Genomic DNA, 24,927 nt, shown 5'->3' with positions numbered 1-24,927 from the left:
GAGGGAATCTTTGAAATCTAGAGTCTTCTAACAAGTGGATGATAAGGTGGAGCCGGGCAGCACCTGGGTGACACTGAGAAAGAGTTTAACACAGTAGAAAACTTCCTTAAACAGATAGGTCAGACATGCATTCCTGTGCATTTAAAGTTAAGAAATAAGATTATTTAATCTATCTATTTATTTTGATTTTTGTGGGAGGGGGGCGGGCGTGAGGTGAGAGGTGGGGGCAGACCACAGAGCGCCATCTAGAGCTATGGGTGAGGTGAGGGTGCTCCACTGCAGCCCCAGCACTGCCCCTCAGCCCAGGAGCTGGGAGGCCTCCTCTGGGCCCTCCTCCCTGGGGCCTGCACTGAGCTGTGCAGGGATTTGTCCCCAGGCCCACAAGCCCTGGGTGGGTGTTGGGAGCAGGTTCAGACCAGCCCTGGGACTCTGCCTGCAGGGAAGGAGGCTCCGTGGCCTTGCTTGGTTTACCACGTGCGACCATTGTCTGTTTCAACTTATTTTATTGTTATTATAGAGGCGATGTACAGAGGGATTACAGTTACACGAGTTAGGGAATGAGGACATTTCCTTTTGTACAGTGTCTTCTTTTCCCTCGCTCTCTCCCAGTCCCTCTTTCTGTCTCCACCCACGAGTTGTGTAGTCCATTTCCATTTCTATGTCCAGTGTTCTCCACTGCTGCACTTTCCCCCTCTTTTTCCCTCCAGTTCTTTAAAGAAAAAAATAAAATGTGTCCAGAAAAACGAAGGAATAGGAGTTTGGGATTTAAAGGGAAAACACCAGTTGAGAGCATGGCTCAAGTAGGTAGAACATATACCTGGCAAATCTAAGACCCTGAGTTCTAACTCTAGTATGAGAGAGAGAGAGAGAGAGAGAGAGAGATTAAAATTCTAAGACTTCTGAAATGTAGAAGGTGGTTAAGTAAAACAACTCAGGAAACAGAGTCTGATGAGGTTACAATCCACACCAAGTATAAGAGCTTAAGGTTTGAAGGAGCAATGAGAGTCAGAGACAGGAGGGACCTCAATGATAGGTAGGCTTTATTAAAGAAAAACCTAAGAGCCCTTCCTTGCACAGATCCCAGGGTTTTATGGATATAAGCAGAGGGTGTAGGGATACAGCCAATGAGAAGATTGGACTGTCAATGCTTGTTGTGTCCCGGGGTCGTTAGATGGGGAACTAGTGGGCGTTAGGCATTGAGGCCTGGAGGCAAAGCTGTCTCATGGCTCTCATGAGTGAAGAGTGGAAGTTTCTGAGCTGGACTGAAAATTCCTTAGGGAGCCAAGCACAGTCAGGCTCAGCAACCCTGGTCATGGAGGCCCATGAAGCCCAGGTCCAGCTCATCATTGCAGAGTTGGTGCCCCTCTGGCCAATTCACTCCTCTTGGTCTCATCTTCCTTCCCTGGAAGGTTGGAACAATGCTTCTCTCACGGAACTGTGATGGGAACTCAGTGGAAGAGTGTTTTGTGAGAGTTCTTTAAAAGAACCCAAGTTTTGGGCTGGGAAGGTGGCTCAGTGGTAGAGTGCTTGCCTCGCATGCATGAGGCCCTGAGTCTGATTCCTCAGAACTACATAAGCTAAAAAAGCCGTAAGTGGTGCTGTGGGCCAAGTGGTAGAGTCTTGAGCTGAAGAGTTGAGGGACAGCACCCAGGCCCAGAGTTCAAGCCCCACGACCAGCGAAAAAGAAAAAAAGAACCCAGGTTTTCAGATAAAATGTTTTTTGTTTTGGTGGTGTTGTGATTATTGTCTCTTAGTTGTGCCATGTCCCTAATAGAATATCCCTCTTTATTTGCAATCTGGATTCTGGGGGCTTAGTTGTTCTTTCTAGGGAAGATTAAAAAAAGAAAGATTGCTTCCAGAGGCTAGGCTCCTTTATGAGTATGACAAAAGTAAAGCCATTAAAGTTACATTTCTCTATGATCTATAGAAGAAGCACCATCTAATAGAAATATAACAACAGCAGCCACAGGTGTAATTTAAAATTGTCTCTAGATGCATTAGAACAAACAAAAAGAAACAGATGAACTCACCTCTAATAAGCATTTTACATAGCTCAAGATACCCAATATTTCATAATTTCAATAAGTAATCAGCATCACATTAATTAGATATTTTATCTTTAAAAAATAACAGGTTTTAAAACTTTCTTTTTCACAGTTGCAAAGCATTCTTTTGGCAAAAAGAAAGTAAAAGCTACCCAGGACAGTGAGCAGTGGAAGCCAGAAACTGCTGTCCAGTATTTGGGCAGACCTCTCTCCCCTCTGACTGTTTTTCTTCCCTGTTGGCAATTTGTCAGGTGGTGATTGGTTTGTTTGAAACAGGTAAGACCCACCCCTGAGCAGTAGCCAATAGGATGTGACTTGCAGGAGAATGGGCCCAAGTTATAGGAGGACCCACAACCTTCCCCTGGGTGTAGACTTGTAAGAGGACTGGCCTGAGTTATGGCCAGCAGGTCTTTGAATTTTAGTGCTCTCACAGCACTTTCCAAGTGCTCAGTAGCCACGTGTGGCTGGTATGTGCTGTGTTTGATAAACCGGAGCTGACCTAGAGCTAGCTTCCACATAAAGCCAAGTCCTTATCCTTGGGAGTTGTGAATGCTTCTTTATATGGAGAGAGGAACTGTGCTGATGCGATGAAGTCGAGGACATTGAGCTGGGAGGTCATCCAGGATTTTCTGGCATGATGGCATCACAGTGCTCTTTAAAGAAAACAGCAGTGTCAGAATTGCAGAAGACAGTGATGTGAAGATGAATTTGACTGGAAAGTTGCGCTTTAAAGATACTGAAAGGGAATCATCAGCTAAGGAAGATAGGTCGCTACTACAAGCTGAAAAAAAATCATGGAAACAGATCTACCTTCAGAGCGTTCAGATGGAAGCAGACCCCATGATACCCTGACTTTGGCCCAGGGAAATTGATTTCTGGCTTTTTTGTTGTTTTAACCCATCCAGTCTGTGATAATTTGTTAGAGCAGCAATAGGAAACTAACACATTACTAATATGCTCATCCTAATGCTGTTCTCAAGACTGTTTTGAGAAGGTATTCTCTTGATTATATCACCTCAGATAATCATAGCAGCTTCATCTCAGCTAGTTTTAAGGAATCCACTGTCAATCAATCTTAGGATTCCTTACTGATGGATATATTCTTTCTGGGACTTTATTACAGCATTTAATAGGAAAAAACCCTTAGCTGATGTCTTATTAACACCTTGAATATGAACAAGGGAGTTTTGTTTTTGTGTTTTTTCCCCCATGAGGATATAGAATACAGCTGAAAAAAAAAAGGATTTAGAAAATACTACTTTCTGTCTACTATCTTCTCAGTTTGGGAGGTCCAATGAAAAATGTTTTAAAAATGAAAGTGTACCGATGGACACATAATTACCGCTCTGTGGGGCTCACAAGATCATTCCCTACAAATGTATGTGACTGTGATTATACCAGCAAATCTCAAACTCCAGTGTGCATGGGCATCACGTGGCGGGCCTGGCCTTTCAAGGGTTGTGGGGTCCTCTGTCAGAGTTTCTAATTTAGTAATCTGGAATGGAGCCCCCAAGTCCTTATTTCTAACAAGTCCCAGGCTGTGTGGATTGGATATAGCTTACAAGTAGGCAGGGATGCTTCCCTCAGAATACCTGGCTTGTAGGCGGAGCTCCGGGGCCTCACGTTTTGGGATGGGAGCCACCCAAGTGGTGGGGAAAGCTGGCTTCCCACAGCCCAGCCCACTCAGTAATCTCTGCAGTTAGCACTTCAGCCCTCTGCTCCCGCTCCTCTGTCTTGGACTCGTTGTGTTTCCCACCCTGGGGTCTATAAACTAGTTGACAATGCAAAGCTCCCCAAAATCTCAGCTAAAAATACATCCATAGCTACAGACCCGCTGAGCTCTCAGATTTCCCAGCTGGAGTGCATCCCCGGCTTGCCCTGGAGGAAAGTCTGTCAGGAAATTCCGAGTTAAAAATATCCCTGGGGAGCCCCTCAAAGCCCTCACACCCAGTAACCAATATGGTACCCAGTTTAGGGGTGGGGAGAGAAGTAGGAGGGTTTGGCCAGCCAGGAATGATAGGAGTGCCCAGCTGTGTCATTTCATTCCCTAGAAGTTCTTGTATGTCTGAGAACTTGAGAGACCAGCTCTCTCCCTCTCTGGCCTTTGTGGCCAAACTTTAGACCTGATGGATATGGTTCTAAACCCAGACAGTGTCTCTTGCCTTGCCTTCCTTGGAACAGTAAAGCTGGGCTCCCTAACTTGGTTAAAAATATAGGCTGTTCCTAAGGGGGTCTGGGTGAGAGTTTCTCTGGTGAGAGTTACTCTCATCAGGTGAGAAATGGCCTTAATCTAGAGAAGTTTCTTTTTACCTCAATGGAAAAACATTGGAATGAGACTATCCAAATTGCCCTTTTCTCTCTTAATAGAATAAGGTCCAGACATAGGCATGAGAATTCTCCTATCTTATCCATGATGTCACTTTCCACAGTTTCAGTTACCCATGGACAACTGTGGCCAGGAAATACTACACAGAAAATTCCAGAAAGTCTGAGGGAGGTGGTGTTGCTCAGTAGTAAGTGATTGCTTCCTGTATCTGAGAACTTGGATAGCACCCCATACACAGACACAGACACACACAGACACAGACACACACACACTTTGATTTAAATTGTATGTTATTTCAAGAAGAAATATAATTTAAATTGTATGTTATTTAAATTGTATACATAATTTTTAATAGAATATATGTATTCATATAGCTGTATTTATATTATTTAAATTGTATATATAATTTAAATTGTGTATTATTTCTAGTTGCATAATAAAAAGATTGTCATGTTCTACTTTGTCTTGCTCAGAACAAGAATCGTTTCTGTCCAGTGAATCTACCCTAACTAAGCCAGCTGCCAGTTTGTCGCTTTGCTTGCTCTGGTATTGCAGCACTTGTGCTTAGTGAACTCTTATTTTGCTTAATTGATGGCCTCAAAGAGTCAGAGTAGGGATGCTGACACCTTGCACATGCTATTGAGAAGCCTTACAGTGCTTACGGTGAAATAGTAAATGCTTTTGATGTTTGATAAAGAAAGAAAAAAAAATCGTAGGTGAGGGTGCCAAGATATACAGTAAGAATACATCTGTCCATGAAACTGAGCAGAAGGAACCAGAAATTTGGGCTGGTTTTGCTGTTATACTATAACTGCAAACATTACAGCTGGAGTGCATGATGTGTGCTGAATTAAGGTGACAAAGACATGTGTGTATTTATGGGAGAAACGGTAGTACAGCTAGGAAAATAGCTTTCATCTTTTACAGTGGGGGGGGGGGGACATCTTAGAATGTATTCTTCTTGTGTGTCTAAGTGGAGTGCGGACTCCACCAGGACAAAAGGAATGCAGTGTATCTGTGCTGGTCCGGGTGGTTGAAGTAGAATGCCTGAAATTCACATAATCAATGCACCAACCTCAGAGTAGCTGAGAAAGCTCTTCTATGTGTGTGTTGAGAGAAAAAAGAATGACAGATGAATAGAATCAGCTGGGGAATGTCTGACAGGGCAGCTACAGAAGGCGGGCTCTGGGATTGTCTGAGCTCATAGGGCCCTAGGTGTCTTTTTGCCCCACCCACTGCCAGGCAACAGCCTTTGCTACGTCTACTTGGCCTCTCATTAGGAGCTGAAGAGCCTGACAACGATGTGAATATCTGATATCATCCCAATTCTGCTTTGGATCTTCAAAAACCTATCTGGAGCAATACATATTGTTGCTATACATGGCCTAAAAGAGCTGTACAGGAATCCAGTGCTAAAAATAAAGGCAAGTCTAAGGGTGTGGCTCAAGTAGAAGAGATCCTGCCTACCAAGTGTGAAGCCTTGAGTTCAGATTCTAGTGCCTTCAATCAATCAATCAAATAAAGACAAAGTAGACCACTAGGATGCAAACTCAAATGCATTACCAATAAAAGGTCCAACAGAAATCCTTGATAAAAGAATTATTAATATGACTTTCCCAAAGAATCTCAATGGTTTAAAACAATCGACCTGATAATATGAAATACCTTTGTAATGATCCCTTTTTCTGAGAGCAGAATTCTGTATAAACAGGTATATGGATATTTATTAATAGTAATTAGGAAACACATACTATTTATATTTAAAATGTCCTGAGTTATATATTTCATCTTGAGTTCTTTTTCATTAAAGTTGCTTTCATTTTGATTGTTGCTGTTTTAATGATATGAATAAATAGAAGGCTGGTGTCAGGAGACACTGAGGGTTAAAATAATTGGCCTCTAACGTTTTTTTACATGAACTTGATTGCTGCCTGTTCTAAGTCTACAGGCTCTTCTAATTTTAGCAAAGTAAATTTTTTTACAATGAAATAATACAGTTGATACTAAAGTGACACATAAAGATGGAATTTCTGCTGAACACCACAGGTCAATTTTTCCTAAGATTAAAAATTGAGGTGTTTATTTTTTCCTCCAGTGATAGCATTGAGGTGTCTTCCATAGATTTGAAACTTTGGATTTCCTATTCCTCACTTCTTGATGAAGAACTTATTCCTGAATATGTTTGGTAGGTAGGAAAAGGTGCTTAGACAATGTAGATAGGGACTCAGGGTAAGGACTGTGTCTCATGGATAAGTGGCCAGAGGGGCATATTGGTGCCAACCAGAGGAAGGATGATCAAGTATGTCTGTGTAAATATATAAGGATATATAAATGTAGTTCCTTCTAGCTGTATGTAAGAAACCGGGAAGAGTGACACTTTAAGCATCAAGAGCAATGAGCACCTCCTGTGAGTATTATGCCACCCTAATACTGGGTCTTGAACTCAGGGCCAGAATGCTGTCTTAGTGTTTTCACTCAAGGCTGACACTCTACTACTTGAGCCACACATCTGCTTCTGGCTTTTTGGTGCTTGACTGGTGATAAGAATCTCAGAGATTTGCCTGCTTAGACTGTCTTTGAACAGAGATCCTCAGCTCTCAGATTCTTGATTAGTTAGGATTACAGGCATGAGTCCAGCCAGACCTTGCCTTTTAAATATTATTGTCTAGTAAAAGGTATCCAGCTCCTTGGAGAAACAGCTGATTATGAGACCCATAAGAGATGAGTCTAAAACACATTCTAGGAAGCAAAGAAGCAGAGAATGATGAGGGCATGTCAAAGGCACACAGAAGCCAGCTTGAATGGGCCCCCACAGGCCAAATGCAAGGCAAATTCAACACTGAAATAAATAACAATATTAGCAGATATAGGCCATTAAATGAATCAGAAAGCCAAGAGCCTGTGTACATCAAGTAAATACAAGACAAAAATGAAGAGAAGGAAGATTAACAAAGTTTCAAAGCACCTTGCCACAAAATAATGGAAAACAGGCCCAGAGTTCAAACCCACGACTGACAAAACAAAATGTGAACAACAGTATATACTGTTAATGAGCAGTATAGTTTTACACTTATAAAAGCTTATTTTTTCTACTTTCTTTAATGGAAAGTGGGATTATTTACGGGCATTTAATTCATAGCCATAACTCTTAATTGTATTTCTTTGGGAAAGGTTAGAAGGTAAGGCAAGTATTAAACATTAAAGTAAAAAAATGATTCTGTATTTGGATCTTCTTCATGATATCTAATATACGTAAAACATTTATCAATTGTACGTTTGTTTTTGGTCTCAAAGTGCAGACAACTTCAGCACAGGAAATGAACTTGAGGCAGTTAACAGGTTTTATATATTTTTTATGAAATGCCATTTCATAGAACTTTTTTTTTATGTGTACTAGGTCTTGAACTCTAGGGCTGGGAGCTGTACCTTAGACTTTTTTTTTTCTTTTTGCTCAATACTGGAGCTTTCCCATTTGGGCCCCACTTCTACTTTTGGCTATTTGGTGGTTAATGGGAGATAGTAATTTTCCCATAATTCCCTGAGGACACTGGCTTCAAACTTGATCTTCAGATCTCAGCCTCCTGAATAGCTCAGATTACAAGAGTAAACCACCAATCTTGGCTTTCAAGCAGCATTTGAAAAATGTTTTATTTACAATGCTAACTGGAAAAATGTTGAAATAGAATTTAAAATATGATTGATGCTACAATCTATACTCTTAAAGCTGTTTTCCTTTTTTTTTTTATCATCTACTTCTTACAATTTTAAGATGGACTCTAACTCGGACTTTTGCAATTTCTACTCTAGCTTTTACCTTCTTTTGCTCCTAGCGATTTCTCTGTCTTTCTTATGAAAGCCACTTTATAGTCAACCTGCATGAGCAATGATTGAAGAAGCTCTCAGTGGTTACACTGGAAAAGAGAACAAACAAATCGGGAGGGAAATGACCCTTGATAGAAGCTGTGTACTTGAGGCTGTACTTTTATACTTTGTACATTCTCCCCAACTCTGAGATACTGGACTGCTTCACTACTTTGGGGAATGTTTTAGACTGCTTATAAGATTATAGACAGGAGAGTTTCTGTATTGGATTGGAATCTACTGGTTGTAAGTTATGGAAACTTCTTAAAACTGTCTAAATCAAAGATTTGTCTCTCCTAAGACTGCCAGATGGTCATACATGGATTCCTCAAGAGTCAAAGGATCTCAACTGCTTTGTGGTTTCTAGGCAGCACACTTTTTTTTTTTCTCATCTCAAGGACCAAAGAAAGTTTATATACTCAGCCTCAGCTAATACACTGGACCAATGTTCTCGGGAAACATTGTCTGAAGTGTAACGTTCCACATGGACCATGCTCAATATAGTCCATGAAGGCCCGAAGCCTTATGCTTTATCTGCCCAAGGCATTATCAGTTTATGTGTATCTTTCTTCCCAAACACCACTGCTTACTCTTTCTTAAAATTCTTGGTTAATGTAGATGTTGTTAGGTCTGTGTGTGTATGTGTTTGTGTTTGCTTGGGTTATGTATGCCAGTCTTGGGGCTTGAACTGAGGGCCTGGATACTGTCCCCAAGCTTTTGTGCTTAAGGACAGCACTCTACCATTTGAACCACAGCTCCACTTCTGACTTTTTAGTGTTAAATTGGGGATAAGAGTTTCAGGGACTTACCTACTTGGTCTAGCTTTAAATCATGATCCTCAGATCTCAGCTTCCTGGAGGATTATAGACATGAGCCACAACCTGACTTGTTGTTAGGTCTTAAAAGACTTAATAATGTATCATTTTTTTTTTTTTGCCAGACCTGGGGCTTGAATTCAGGGCCTGGGCACTGTTCCCAAGCTTCTTTTGCTCAAGGCTAACACTCTGCCACTTGAACCACAGCACCACTTCCAGCTTTTTTGGTTTATGTGGTACTGAGGAATTGAACCTAGGACTTCATGCATGCTAAACAAGCACTCTACCACTGAGTCACATTCCCAGTCCTAATATATCACTTTTTAAAAACTGACGTTGACAATAAAATTCTGTGTTGTTTGATGTGGCAGGGGGAAATGATGGTTACAATGAAAAGATATAATGCTTACTGAAGAAAAACAAATCTGCCATCTCTGTAGAGAAAAGATAATTTTCAGTTCTTACTTGAAGATCTAATATTAATGCATATCTATAGAAAGTGCCACAGGTTGGCTTGCTTAGGACTGTGTCTTGTATCCAGAGAATAAAAATGACTGATATATGCTCGGTAGATGATGGGTGAGCAATGGCTCAGTGGTTCTCAACTAGGACACTGTAAAACATGGCCTGTTTGTTGGTCAATAATGTTGGCAGTATGTGTTCATGTGAGTTCATGCTGGCATTTATTATTATTATTAGCTAGGGATACTAAATGTCCTGAAAGGCTTTAGGAGAATTCCAACAGTGAAAAATTGTCCTTATCAAAATACCAATGATACGATTTCTTCCCTTAAACTCCTTCTTCCTCAAACCACCACATGCATGAGTGCTACAAGATGATTTGGAATGAATGCTCAAAGATACCTTTCTGTCTTGGTACAGAAGTGCACTCTGCCTACGGTTGATTCTTTTAGTCAGTTCTTATATACCTGCATTGCTGTCTGCATCACTGTTCTCATTCCAAGTGTATCGAATGCTTTGTATCTCCTTGGAGGTCGGATCTTGACTTCCTGAGAGGTGAAGGTCACATCTTTCTCATCCTTATACGAGGTAGTCCAGCTTGCATGGAATAGGTGCAAAAGTAGCATTTGTGGAAGAAGCCAAGTTAGTGAGATGTTCACATGCAGTGTTTGTCACGGGAAGTTCAACACAGAAGTTCTGTTTCTCAGCTAGAATATTCATGGAACATTATGAGCTTATGATGAGTTGTGAGGTTTGGAATTCATCCTTTTGCTCTGGGTATTTCAGATAGAAATGATTGCTTCATCTAATACATAACATCCTTTAGTGGAGCTTTGGAACAGCAGAATTCCTTTCACCAGGTTAACTGCTCTGAACATCTGTTTATGTTTTATTTTCCATCGAAAGGCCTGAAATGGACTGTCGTAGAGCATAAAATCCATTTTGTCTTGTATGTTCCCCTTGATTATTTTCAGCTGTAGAAAGTCAACATTTTAGATCTCTACTCACTTTGCAAATCTCTTTCAATTTTAAAATGTCATAACATGTCCCTTGTTATAGGATCTGTGAGTCACTTAGGTCTCTTAAGATTTGCACAAATTCAACAACCTGTTTTGGGCTATGTAAACAAAATAGGTTTGACTTTATTTCATAATATATTAAGCTCTTTTGGACTTTGTCATCATTTTCTTAGAAATGTAACCTATCATCAGGATATGAAATTTTTTAAAACTTTAAAAAAATAAATACATGTCAATTACTTAATTTCCTAAGGGATGAATAACTCAACCCTTCTTTTTTTTCTATTTTTTTTCCTTTTGCCATTAGTGTATATATTCAAAAATATACTTTGAAAATAATGACCTTTAGGAGTCTCTAGCACATACAGAAAGAGTTCAGATATTGTATCTGCCTTACAGGGAGCTTTTTATTATTTAAGGGTTGAGTCTTTCATAAAATGATAACATTGACACAGTTGAGATTGAGGGCAGTCATTCTAAAAAGGTGGCCAGGAGTCTGTTTATCTTCCTTGTTGCAATAAGAAAGAGCTTGTTGTTTCATTCCAAGATCATCTTGTGCAACTATTACAGAAATATGACCCTCCCACTTTGATTGGAAGAACACAGGGTTTAGTCTGAGGCTGAACGAAGCTTCTGTGGCCTCTGATGACATCTCAGTAAAGATGATAACTTTCCTTCCAGGAGCTGAATGGCACAAACACCAGGCCTTGTGTTAAGAGAGGAATCATGATTCTGAGAAATTTTCTGACCTGTAAGAAACTTTTTTTAAAATGACATTTTCATAAACAAATTTCATGTTTAGTTTTGGAATACTTGTGGTTGGAGCAAGGCATGCATTATTTTAGTCCCTTATATTCAGATATGGTTAGAAGGGAGGGGACAACTTTGTAAGGTTGGCTGGGATTTCTAGTGGTTGGAGACAATACTGCCCAAGTTGCCTCTGAAACATTCTAATGTACTCTTTCACATTTCAGACTTCCCTGAATATATGCAACCCTCAAAACAGAAACATGAATATGACATGCTGTTTAGGTATCTGATGATTAATATCTCATCTCTTTGATAGGGGTAAATATTATGCTGACATTTTGTGGAATATCCATTCTGGGATGTGTGATGAAGAAACTCGTGAGAGAACTTGCGAGAGAACTATCTGGTTAATGTTGTTATTGTATTAATTTTTGAAAGAAAAACTGTGGGTAAGATTGGCCTTGAGAACATATGCTCTGGTGTGAACTGATTAATTTCATTTTGAGAGAGAGCATGGGTTATTTGAACTTCACAGGCTTCAATTAAATACAAGAAATATGGGATGAAAAAGACTTACTGAAAACCAGATGCTCGTTCTTTATGCTTCTGAGGACATTCGAAAACAAGCTTCACAACAAAAGACATTTGTGTTTGGTATAATTCACTGATGGATGATTTTTGGAAGCCTTCTGCTTATTGATGGAGTGAACCATAATATTATAGAGAATTGACAGATGGTTGGTTGGAGAAGTTATTGATCTCTTAATTCAGTAAATCTACTTTTAGTTCATGGAAGGGACACTTCCATGGTTGATTAAGAACAGAGTAGAAAATGAGTTTTTGTTTTAACTACAGGGGTAAGGATTGCCTTGTGAATATTTGCTGAGCTCATTGTAGAGAGAGGTTGGAGAAAAACTACTCTGATGTTGAGACAATTCAAGACATATTTTGGAATGATGGTTGTGCAGGAAATGCTCCAACCTGAGCATGCAGCAGTAAGTGGAGCCCTAGTTTCTGCGTTCCCCCCCCACGCCTTTGAGTATATTAGTAATATGTCAGTGTGTTATCCCCACAACTTCAAGGACATGTCTGTGTCCTGCTCAGGCCATAATAGTAGGAATGACCTATTATCGTTGCAAGCTGTTCCCTGTTCTGCTGAAGCAGCAGAGTACAACGCGTTTGCAGTTCATTATCTTCCTACCTAAAGAACAAATGTGCTAAATTTGTCTCAAATCCTCACCGAGGGTTGCTTTGGTGCGATTTTTCTTTTCAATTGTTTTCAGTTCTGTAGTAGAGGACGGGTGGTCATTGTATTCTGCCACTATTTTCCCTGCCATGCCCTCCTTTTGATTTGGTTTAAAATGTTTTGATATTTTAGCTTGGTGCTGTCATAAACTTTGAAGCAAAAATAATTCTCACTAATTCTGCCACATGCGCATATAAATTGGAATAATCTCTGTCTAGTAATAATTGTGCATCCAAAATTTGTGTTGACTGCCCTGTGTCAATATGGCCCATAACTGTATTTGAGAACATAATCATTTCAGTATTTAATGAAATATAAGGGTAAAACGTCACATTTATACACCATGACTGCCATTGCTGAAGTGCCAATAGGCACAAAAAGGATAGGAATATAGTTTAGGAATAAAATTTATTGCTGGAGGATCAGGTAAGACATTATAGAGAGAAGGGTACTTGAGCCAGCAAAAATTTAGAGACATGTATACCTGAAAAGGTCTGCTAGAAGACATGAATTGAAAAATACATCCAGCGAGCTGAAGGATTATGATCTTCCTTGGACTCCTAACATTACTAGAAGAGTATTATAATAACAGTCTTGCATGGCAAACTCACAATGACTCCTCACTATCTAGAAACCTGTAGAAAAGAACATCTTCATATGCACAGAAGAAGAGATAATGGAGGAAATACTAGGGACACATAGGAATAGTGTAGAGTTATGTGAAATATAACCATTTATCAACAAGTACCTGACCTATGAATGCCATACTCTGTTCTAAATATTTTCACCAATGTCTAGGAAATCAATTGCTTTTTTTTTTTAAGGATGGGAAAGAAGAAACATTTAGAATCTCAGCATTTTAGCATTTTCTTCTTAATAGTATGATTGGATTCTTGCACTTATGGCCATGTAGGACTGTTGCTGCAGATAGTACATCCCAGAATCCTTGGGGTCCCTTAGAACCCAGTATACCTCAGGCTTTTCTATCAGGTGAATGATACCAGGTAAAGTAAACCACTACAACGGTCCAAAGCCTTCTTTCAGTGGACTCTGAGAAATACTCTCTCAAGATCTCATCTTGCTACTTGAACAGAGCTCAGACACAGCACTCCACGGTAGTGCATAGAGAACTGTACTTCCAACTAGCCTTGCGCATGTTTTAAAGCCTGCCATTCTATGTTTTGCTTATCTTGTTGTTGAAACTTGCTTTTTGTATCTTAAGAACTACCCTTATTTTTAATGCTGGTCTGTTTTTTAAAATAACATGTTATGATACAATATTCCTAACTAGGGTATTTTCTTAGTTCCTAGGGTCCTAAAGGCAAGCCTTCTTATCCTTGTCTTCCAGGTTCTTAATTCTGCTCTGCTTAAGTTCTCACTTGTTGATTCAACTGCTTTCACAGCAATCATCTTCTCAATCTTTGGAGACCCGCTGTCCAGGGATTCCTCTAATCTTCCTCAAATGTTTCAACTCTCTCTTTTTATTTCACTATCTCACATTGGCTGATAGTTTAAGCCAGGTTAGAGGGAATAGGTCAGAAGAGATACAAACTTAGGACTGGGGCCTGGCTCTAGTTAGTACTTGCTGGGCATAAGTGAGGCCCTAGGTTCAGTCCTTGGTACTACAAACAAACACACAGTAGATCCCTCAGAAGACATGAATCTACGAAGTGAAGTCCTTCGCAAGCCAACATTACAAATCCTTTCAAATAACGTCTCTTACAGAGAATTCTTAAAATGACGGAAGATGTCATCATATGATGTAATGTGTTAGCAAACAACAATTAGTTCTGATAGGGGAATAAAAAAGAAATAGAGGATGACATGTACCTTGAAACCAAGAAGGAACCATCCAAGTTGCCTTTTCATTTTCTTGAATTTCCATGGAAAATGATCACAGATGAACAGTCAGGCCATTCTAATAATATTGCAGGACCACACTGTTAGATTATGATAAGGCTCTGTTTCAGGCTAGGTATTTGTTATAGAGAAAGAATTCTGGTAATGTGTGGCACAGGTTGGTGAGGAAAACTGTGGAATTTCTGTGAACACACACAGAAATCAGGAGAGAACGAGTTTGGAGGCCAGAAGAGAGCAGGAGATTAATTTTGACCTCAGTCAGGTTGAGAAGAGATGTTGCTATCCACTAGGTACTGGAAGCATGCAATGCAGCTTCAAAAAACATTATCAGGACTCAAAAGGCTAGGAGATGGTCTCACATCTGTGAGACAGTTTCTCATCTGAAACTGTCAGAGGAGAAAAGTGTGGAATCCGAGTCAAATAAAAAGTCAGTAGGGGCTGTCATTAAGGCGGTGGTGGCTGTAAAGTAACTTTTAATCCAAGCACTTTTAGTATCATCTCAGACTTCTATTGAACATGTCATTGCCTTAAGGTAGCCACTTGTGAGAAATAATCCCTAAGCATCATTTCTGGCAAGAGACTGAACCAAGAGCATTTACTGCCAACAACTTAGCACAACTACCTAAAGACAATAAAAATGTAATGTATAAAAAGGAACATTATCCAGAGTATGATCCTTTGCCAGTGGGTGGGATATAAAGTCAGCTAGGGGAGCAACAGGATCTCCTCGGTACTTCCAGTTTTTAACTGGCCATCAGGACAGCCTCCTTCTCATTGTTAAACCTGTTGCTGAATAACTGGTCTGCAGTAGGTAACCTTGCTGAGTTATTAATGGCTGAAAACTCATTTGATCCAGAGCGATCTAGATTTGAGTTAGAACTAAAGAGACAAATAATAGCGAAGTCTAGTGAACGTCCTGTCTATGCTTACTCACAGATGTTTTATCACCATAGACAATCAGATCTTTGCTTACATCTCTGGATTAAGGTGAGCTCTTGCGATGATCATGTATAACTCTTTGAAATATATATATAATATATACATATAAATATATAAACACACCCATATATCTATTTATATGTGTATCTATAGAAAAGAAATCAATGCTGGACTATTGCTCAATTTATCTACTACTTTTAAAAAGAAAGACATAGATGTTTTTCTCTTTATGTATACAAGTTTAATGGTGACTTGTGATGGAACTCACTTCCTACCTCGGATGACACACAGTAAAATGTCCTAGGAAGGCTGATCTCCACAATCTATCATCTAAAATTTGATACCGTGCACTGAAGTGCTTTGTAATATTAAAACCAGGCTTCCTTTTCCCCTCTGACGATAGGTCTTGGGAGCTGATGACAGTAACATGGGTGATGGCTGTTCTCAGAAGCTGGCGGTGCCGGTGCCTAACCTTCTGCGCTTCCTGCTGCTGGTCCTCATCCCCTGCATCTGCGCCCTCATCGTGCTGCTCGTCATCCTGCTCTCCTTTGTTGGTGAGTGAGGCCACGAGGCGAGAAAGAGGAAGACAAAATTAAACTCAGCAGGATTTATAAGGGTGATTGCGACTCCGCATTTAATTAACCTCAAGGGGCAAAACAAAAAGAAAGTTATCTGTGGACTGCCTGACAAAAATCTGCAGCCCCAGCCAGGGGAATCCCTTGATTATCTTTATTCAAATCATCAATTCATGAAGTGATTAATTAAAAACAATTTCGAGACTGAGTGCTAGATGGCAAGCACCTTAAACATCCCGGAAAACCCAGAGACATTTAAATTCTTTTTTTTTTCTTAAGCACATAAGTGTTTAGTTTGAAAGGAAAAGATGATTAGGTATGAGGGCACACGCTAAACAGAGCTATATATGAGGTAGAGAGGGTTTAACATTTTAGCCGTTGTAATTAAGCTAATGGAAATCCAGGTTAGAAGGCAGTAGATCAGGGGTAATATTCGGCAGAGCAAATAGCAAGTACAAAAGCATAGCAACTCCATCAAAGATGGAGATGGGTGATCATTTGGCAATGGTGGAAAATGCTGCTAGATTGATACAATCCAAATGACGGGATCTTGCCTATAAGGACTGTGGGCTTTCACCCAGATCACTGGCTTTCAAAATCTATGTCAGGAGTTCAAGTTCTGAGGAGGAAGCTCAAGTATTGTGCCAATGTTTTCTTTGATTTTCATTTTACAAAGTAGATCTTCAACACACACTTTAAACATTGCATCTTAAATTTTTAACCAAGCAGAGATCAACAACCAAGTAATGTATTCTGACAGGTTAATTTATTTGCATCTTGCTATCTCTCTTTAAATAAATAACAGACCAAGTTTGAAGGAACTGTGGGAGGAAAAAAATAACAAGCCCTGGCCTTTGGCAGCTGAGAATATGACTCCAGATTCTTTGAATACATGTAATTGTATTAGGCAGTTTTTCATCACTGTGAAAATACCTGAGCAAAACAATTCATGGGAGGAAAGATTTACTTTGGCTCACGGTTTCAGAGGCACTGGTGCATTAGGGTACAAGGGTATGAGGGGCAGAGCTCCCTTCACCCCTTTTTAAGGATGACATATGAACCCCTATCCTGTTGGGTGGTCCTACTCACATTCAGGATGGGTCTTCTCTCTTTCCAAACACTTTCACAGACATTCTTAGAGTTGTGCTATACAAATCTTAATCCAATCAAGTGGACAATTTAAACCAACCATTACAGCAGTCGAATAGAATGGAGAAATAAATAGCAAAACCATGATAATCTAGTTCAGTTGTTAATTATAATAAAATTACATTATCAGTGCAGATACAATTTCATTGTTTTTTGCCTCAAACACCTTTCATCTGTAGTTGGTTGAATCGGTGGATGTGGAGGGAGGGCTATATTTATTTGCTGCAAAAGTGCTTGAAAGTCACTGCTCTGGTTGTAAATTATTGTTGAAGGATCTTTCCAAGAAAGAAATGTGATCATATTTGTGCTTGCAAAAGATTACACAATTAGATACTCTATTTGAGGCCTAAAGAAACAAAAAACAGGAAGGCCAATTTGGGGCTCTGACTGGAATGTAAATTAAGGAGGTAAGAGTTTGACATATGGCATTGGTACATTAAAATCAACAGAAGTCAAGAACTGGTTGGGTTTAGAGGTGAGGAAGGAGAAAAGATCAAGTCTGACTCCTGGATTTCATGCTTAGGTTTCCGGGTTGGTGCCATCTGCTAATATGGGAAGTTAATGTGGAGGAGTTGGCTGCAGGCCGATGGAAGGCACATTGGAGGTTTGGTTTCTTACAGAGATACTGGAGGACGATTACAGTTTGCCAATTACAGTGCAAACACTTACATTGAATACATTCAGTAGTGCAGGCCTGACCAAATAAAAGGTGGATTTAAGAACTCTACCCTGTTGCCTTTCTAAGGACACTTAAAGTAAATGGTAACTACATGTAGTGTTTGGCTTTATTATATATTGATAGCTGGAGGCATCCAGAAGGGAAGCTAAGAGGGGAGCCCTGGCCTCCTGGGAAGGATATGGGGGTCTCTGGGGTAGCTGACACAGCAGGAGTCAATGAAAAGTGAAAGAAAATTACATCAATTCAAAGCTGAAGTCACACCTCTGGAGGACGCTAGTATTGAACAGGGTGGGCAAAGCAGGGAGGAACAGAGATGTAGGAAGAGGGATCAGAGAAGGAAAGGATTCTGGAAATACAGGATTTATTATAAAAACAAAAACCAAGAAATCATCTTATAAATGTGTTAGAAACAATCGCATGAAAGAAAAAAACATTTGAATACATAGCTTAGGGTTCATTTCCCTAACATCACCTTATCTGACCTTTTCTGCTTGACTCAGACATATACTAGTTATTGCAAATAAGGGAAACCATGGGACCTATGTTTCTTTGGGCCTGGCTTACTTCACTTAATATAATTTTTTCCAAGCTTTTCCCTTTCCTAATAAATGGGGCAATGTCATTCTTTCTGATGGAGGCATAGAATTCCATTGTGTATATATACCACATTTTCTTGATCCCTGCTTTCACTGTATTTGATGTTGTTATATTTTGTGGAGGGGAAGGGAAAAAACAAATCATTTAAGTAGGGATACAAATGGACCCATTGCAACAATGAGATGCACAAGTTGTTATGTCGAAAATGAACTTTACAACTTTGGTGGGGGGGGGGAGGTGTTTTGGGTGGGGGAGAGGATGGGAAGGGATGGGAAGAGGAAACAAAGGAGGAGGCAACAATGCTTGATAAGAAATGTACTCATTATCTTGCCCATGTAATTGTAACCCCTCTGTACAGTATTTTCACAATAAAAAAATAAAAACAAAACAAAAAACCAAAAACCAAAAACCAAAACAACCCAAAAAACAAGGAAGTCCTAGCTCCTCAGGAAGCTGAGATTTGAGGATGGCAGTTCAAAGCCAGCTCAGACAGGAAAGTCCATGAGACTCTTATCTCTAATAAACTACCAAAAAAAAAAAAAAAAAAAAGCCAGAAGTGGAGCTGTGGCTCAAGTGGTAGAGCACTAAACTTGAGCAAAGGAAGCTCAGGGCTACCACCCAGACCCTGAGGACTGTCAGAAAAATTAAAAACAACAACAACAATGCAACCAAAGAAGGAAAAACACTTCATGTCTGAGGATGACCAATTAGCATGTCAGAAGGCCTCAGTGTGGAAGCAGGGAGCTTTCTAGTAGAGACTGGATCATTTCTCCCTCTGACTTGTCAGCTGTGGTTTTCTCCCTTCTTCCAAGAGTCAACTTGCCTCCAGATTTGCCTCCCTTTCTCCTCTCAGTAGTGGCATTTTTGGTATTTCGCCTAGTTTATCTTAGAAAAGTCTCTATGGTAGTAGGAGCTTCCTCATCCTACCGTTGTCATTTTAAAAATTCTAGTTGTCAATGGCTCCCAGGTCTTTGGCTAATATAAATTAAAAGCTCATTTTACAGGCTTCGGTACCAAGGACGGATACTACTCAGTCAGTGTTTCAAGTGAGTTATTTTTATTAAATAAAAAAAATCACTTTCTGAGATATAATTTAGTACTGTACACTTTTAACCACTTAAAGTGTACAGTTCAATGTCTGCTATGGTCACCGAGCAGCGAACGTATCAACATAGTTGGTGTTTCCCCATTTCCATAAAGAAACCCTGGGCCTTTGCGCTCCCCTGCCCGCTCTCCCCAGCTCTCATTCCAGCCCATGCAGCCGCTGTGTTTCCATATATGGAAATGTGTGGATTTGTAATTGGCTTCTCTTACTTATTTAGCTTGTTTTTAAGGTTTATGCATATCCATTCACCCATTGATAGATATTTAGGTTATTTTTGTTGTTAAGTCATTATGAGTTATCTGTTATCTTGTTATAAATATTTGTGGATGATGTGTGTGTGTGTATGTGTGTACATTTTTACCTCTCTTGATTATAAGCCAAGAGCAGAATTTTGTACTACTTACGGATAGGATTGTAGAAACTCCTAATTTGTAACTACTCCTAAATGCTGACAGCTTTCAGAAAGTAAGAATTTCTTCAGACATTTTCAAAAGTCTTCATTTAAAAAATATCTTTATTTTTTAATTAAAAATTAATTATATTAAGTAGTGGTACAAAGAAGCCATTCACCAAGCAGTTTATAAATACAATGTATATTTATTGATGGCACCCCTAAAAATCTTTTTTTTCTTGGTAGGTTAGTCTGGAGCTTGAACTCAGGGCCTGGGCTCTGTCTCTGAGCTCTTTTGTGCTCAAGGCTAGTGCTCTACCCATTTGATCCACAGCTCCACTTTTGGTTTTCTGGTGGTTAACTGGAGATAAGGTTCTTGTGGCTTTTCCTATACGGGCTGGCTTTGAACTGCAACCTTCAGATCTCAGCCTCCTGAGGAACTAACTAGGATTGTAGGCATGAGCCACTGGCACTGGGCTAAGTCATCTTTCTTCTGCTTCTCCTCCTCCCACCACTCCTTTTCCTTCTCTTATAAATTCTTCACCAAATTATTTGCTATAGCCACACTGAAGTCATAGCTCCTCAAATGAACATTTCCTGTCTTCTCCCTGAGATATTTATGGTTGTAATCATCAGTACAACCACTTTGTAGTTTTGCTGACAAAACCTTACTCAATTCTGCTTACCTTTAAAAAGGTCCAGTTTCTGAATAAATGAGGGCTGAGAAGGGAACCCTGGATGTCAATTGTGTACAACTAGCAGCAGCTCCAGCTTCAACGGCAAAGTGGTAATGACAGAGAGATTATTGATTATGAGAAAATAATTAAAACCTCTGTTTGCAAACACAGAGGCAGTGTGTGTGTGTGTGTGTGTGTGTGTGTGTGTGTGTGTGTGTGTGTGTGTGTAATTTTGCCTGTGTTGGCTTGCCTCATAGATGAAGTTACCATCGGAAAGAGATTTCTGAAGCTGGGAGTTGAACTTCTCTGACTAATTTCCTTAGTAGAAGATGAGCAGCAGGTTGTTTCTTATCCAACCCCTCAATGGGTACAGCATAGCTCTAGTTTACTTTTCTACTTCTAAACTTGGCAAGAACTTGAATTGCCCATATGGATTCAAATACGTGGACCCTAAAACAAGGATTTGGGTTTTGAAAGACATTGAAATGGAAATTAAAAGTAAGAAGGTTAATTGTTCCTAGGATTTTACTTTTTTGGTGATAGAGTGACCTTCGGGGCAGGTGACTGAGGAGGAATGGACACCCAGGATCTAGAAGTGTAGGCTGAGGGTCTGGATCTTTCATTTCTTGACCATGAGACTTTACATTGAATACTTTACCTTTTCCGTGAGAGGGAAAATTGTATGAAAGGGGAGAAACATTATTTGTGAAAATCTTTTTGTAAGTTATAAAGTTTATTTTTAGGAAAGGGGAGAAACATTATTTGTGAAAATCTTTTTGTAAATTATAAAGTTTATTAAAGCATTCGTTTTTATTTGCCCACTTAATAATTAATCATTTGTTCTTTCAAGCTCTTCTTTGAGGTATGCATTCTGGATATTAACTCTTTGTCCAATGAATAGCTGGCAAAGATTTGAGAATGGTTGAAAAGAAGGAGAATTGGAGCTCTGAATTGATGCTGCTCACTCCTTCACCATTATTGAGTGCTACATGGCACGGGTTACTGATATTGAGCACAGAATTCAATAAAACCCACATCAGGGTTCCTCATTATAGTAAGGGAGAAGGGATTTAAGGAAAGATTACATTGCCACGAGGACAGAGAAGATGTGTTGACAGAGCTGATGACACGTGACTGGACCTTGTCTAAGATAAGGACAGCTTCCCAGAAGGAAATGTTAAACATAAAATTCATAGTGAGGATGTTTGAATAAGAATAAGATATAGTCTGATTGGGTCATTAATTAATTAATTAACTTTATGATTGGCAAACAAATAAAGCCAGGTGTGGTTACTCATACTTGCAGTCACAGCTACTTGGAATCATGATTCTAGGCCAGGCCTGGCAGAAACCAAGACATTATTGCAATTAATAGCCAGGTGTAGGCTAGCATAGGCTATCTATGTATCGCTATATCTATGTGTCTGTCTGTCTGTTCTTCTGTCTGCCTATCTATCTATCTATCTATCTATCTATCTATCTGTCTATCTGTCTATCTATCCTTACCTGAAAAATCTGAAAAATAAAGTTAAAAGGTCTGAAGCAGGGCTCAAGGGGTAGAATATTTGCCTTACAAGCCTGAGCCTCTGAGTTTGTACCATAAGAAAGAAAAGTGTGTATGGTGGTTGTGTGGAGAGAATGAGTTAAATGGATATAAGGAATGGCAGGGTAGGGTCTGAACTCATTTTTTTCAGCTATGTTCATCTCAAACTTAATTTCACCAAGGCTAGTATCGAAAAGTCTCCCTAGGGTGCTATGAACTACCCCCTTCACGCCCCAGCTATTGAAGACTTGATTTCAAAGACCTTTCTACTCATCCACATCCCAAATCGGGTTTGTTTTAGTCATGAGCATATGAAGAATGGCCTTGGCTTACTTTTCTAGTTTTCATAATACTATAAGAGATTTACATGCTGCTTCTTTATTTTATAGTTTGCCATGAAGAACAAAGAAAAAATTCAGTGGTGCAGAGTAAAGATGGTAAATAGTTCATTTGTCTTGAACTCAAGAAATACTTCTCTTTAAAAAAGAACTTTTTTTTTTTCAGCCAGACGCTGGTGACTCATGCTTGTAATCCTACCTACTCAGAAGGCTAAGATCTGAGGATCATGGTTAGAAGCCAGCCCAGGCAGAAAAGTCCTTGTGAGACTCTTATGTCCAGTGAAACAATGAAAAGCTGGAAGTGGCGCTGTGACTCAAAGTGGTAGAGTGCTAGCCTTGAACAACAGGCCCAGAGTACAAGCCTCAGGACCGGCAAAAACAAACAAACCCCAAACAAAAAACTTTGTTCCTCCCAAAATGTTAGATGAGCTGAAGACCTTTAATCTTAAACCAGATTGACTCTTAGCAGATTTCTTAGCAGTTTGTAGCTTTTACAAGAATTTGAAATCTGAAGACTCCTAACTTTGTAACTTCTTATATGCTGAATATTATTTTAAAGTGGAAGGCTTACCAGGTCCCTATTTACCCACACCAAAAAAAGTAATTTTTCCCCATCATTGGACTCTGTATTGCTCATTTAAACCTTCAAATTCTTTTAATTACTTGCAATAACTCTCTGGTGGGGATCCAAATGGTTCTCAAACATGAGAGTATATTTCCCTAAGACCTTTCAGGCCTGAAGTTATGCCTTCTGTGTCAGGCTTTTTGAAATGCCCATCTAGTGCTTTGTATTCAGAGCAGACAGGAGCCACGGGCAGCAGGTGGCATCCATTGGGTATCAACTGAGGATGAATTCAGTCTCAGCCCCCACTCCAGACCTGCTGAGCTGCTTCCACCACCACTGCAGAAGTTCCCTTGCTTCAGTCGGCCTCACTTCCTCTTTTTCTTTTCTTACCACAAATCCTTCACATCAAGATTACCCAGAACTTGTCAGCCAAATTTTGTATTGAAACTAATATGTATTTGAACATGATTTTTAAATAAGCCCCCCACCATAAGCCAGGGAAGTTCTCTGCCACTGAGCACCAGCCCCAGGGACTACTATTGGTTAGCTATATTAGCAGAAATAACATATCTGTGAAGATGAAAGTAAAATGATATGTGATCAATTCGTAAATTTTTTGCATGAATGAAATAGATTTCATTTAGTCATCAAGCTTATCACATACATTGAATTTTGATATGAGGTAAATGCTATCACTCACAGAACAAAAATAATGAAAGGATTGCTTAATTTCACTGACTGTACTGAATGTAAATATATTATGGAATTATGATTGCGCCGTTTGAAGAGAATTACCTATATCTTATGTTGTGAATTATTTTTTGTGTCCCAGCATTTTATTTAGAATCCTTTGGCAGACAGAAGTGACATACTTAAGCCATGTGCTGATGGCTCACACCTGTAATCTTTAGCTACTTAGGAGGCTGAGATTTGAGGATCGTTATTCAAAGGCAGCCAGGCAGGAAAGTCTATGAGACTCTTACCTCCAATTAACCACCAAGAAAAAAAATAACCAAAAAACAAAACAGAAGTGAATGAAGATGTGACCCAAATAGTAGAGTGTTAGCTCAGGGACAGTGCCCAGGTGCTGAGTTCAAGCCTCCGGAGTGACAACACACACACACACACACACACACACACACACACAAATGTTGGCCTTGGTTAGCTAGAAAACAGCTGCTTTTCTATTTTGGAGTTAATGTTTGCCAAGTGTCAAACACATGTAGTGAAATTTTTTCCATAGACCAATATTAAACATTTTATTTATATTTCTTTTGTTTTTAATGGTCCATGAGACTATTTATAAATGCAAGAGCTAATCAGAGCATTTATTATAACTGGTTTTAGAAAAAAAATTCTCCCTCAGTCACTTCTATGGATGGATCAATATCACATTCATTTATTTTTGTCGACATACTCAACTACAGTGGTATATTCTGGAAGTAGTCTGTTGTCTATTTTGACTGAGTTAAAAATACATGATCTCTTTGAGTGTTTCTAAAAGTTTCTGCATAAAGACAAAGCTAGGTGATTCTTGGTTATCTTGAATTTGTTTCTTTCTTCTGTCAATGCATGGGCCTCAAGAAAGTCAATAATCTTAAAGCTTACCTTACTTTATATAATTCTGTTTCTGATCAAAGATGAAAGTAACTTACTTTCTCCTTTTATTGTGTGCTGAATTAAGGCATTACATTTTTTAGTTTCTACATAGAAGTTCTGGTAAATATTTGAGCTAGAATATGATCAGTTATAGGTTATGCATAGTTTCCTGAAATTTTATGCAAATTATCGGGAAATATTAGGGCTGGAAAAAAAAAAAACAGTTGTGTCTGATGGTAGCTGATACAATACAGAGCCATGCTGAGTCTGTGTTTTGGGATTAAGAAAGTGACAAACCTGCCAGGTGTTGCTGGTTAATGCCTATAATCCCAGCTACTCAGGAGGCTGGGATCTGAGGGTCATGGTTCAAAGCCAGCTCTGGGAAG

General features: G+C 39.4%; 1 protein-coding gene across 1 annotated transcript in view; it reads left to right on the top strand.

The window, feature by feature from the left end:
• Positions 1-15,215: 15,215 nt before the first annotated feature.
• Corin (corin, serine peptidase) overlaps positions 15,216-24,927 on the top strand; it is a 172,183-nt gene continuing 162,471 nt past the window's right edge. The window contains exons 1-2 of the mRNA XM_042678361.1: positions 15,216-15,371; positions 15,727-15,877. Of these exons, the coding sequence (XP_042534295.1) occupies positions 15,216-15,371; positions 15,727-15,877 (307 nt within the window). The remainder of the gene's footprint in view (positions 15,372-15,726; positions 15,878-24,927) is intronic.

This window comes from Dipodomys spectabilis, unplaced genomic scaffold, assembly GCF_019054845.1.
Source record: "Dipodomys spectabilis isolate Male_0828 unplaced genomic scaffold, ASM1905484v1 ptg000043l, whole genome shotgun sequence".
NCBI classification, from domain to species: Eukaryota; Metazoa; Chordata; class Mammalia; order Rodentia; family Heteromyidae; genus Dipodomys; species Dipodomys spectabilis.
Note: the sequence above shows the minus strand (reverse complement) of the source record. Positions and strands in the feature narration are given on the sequence as shown.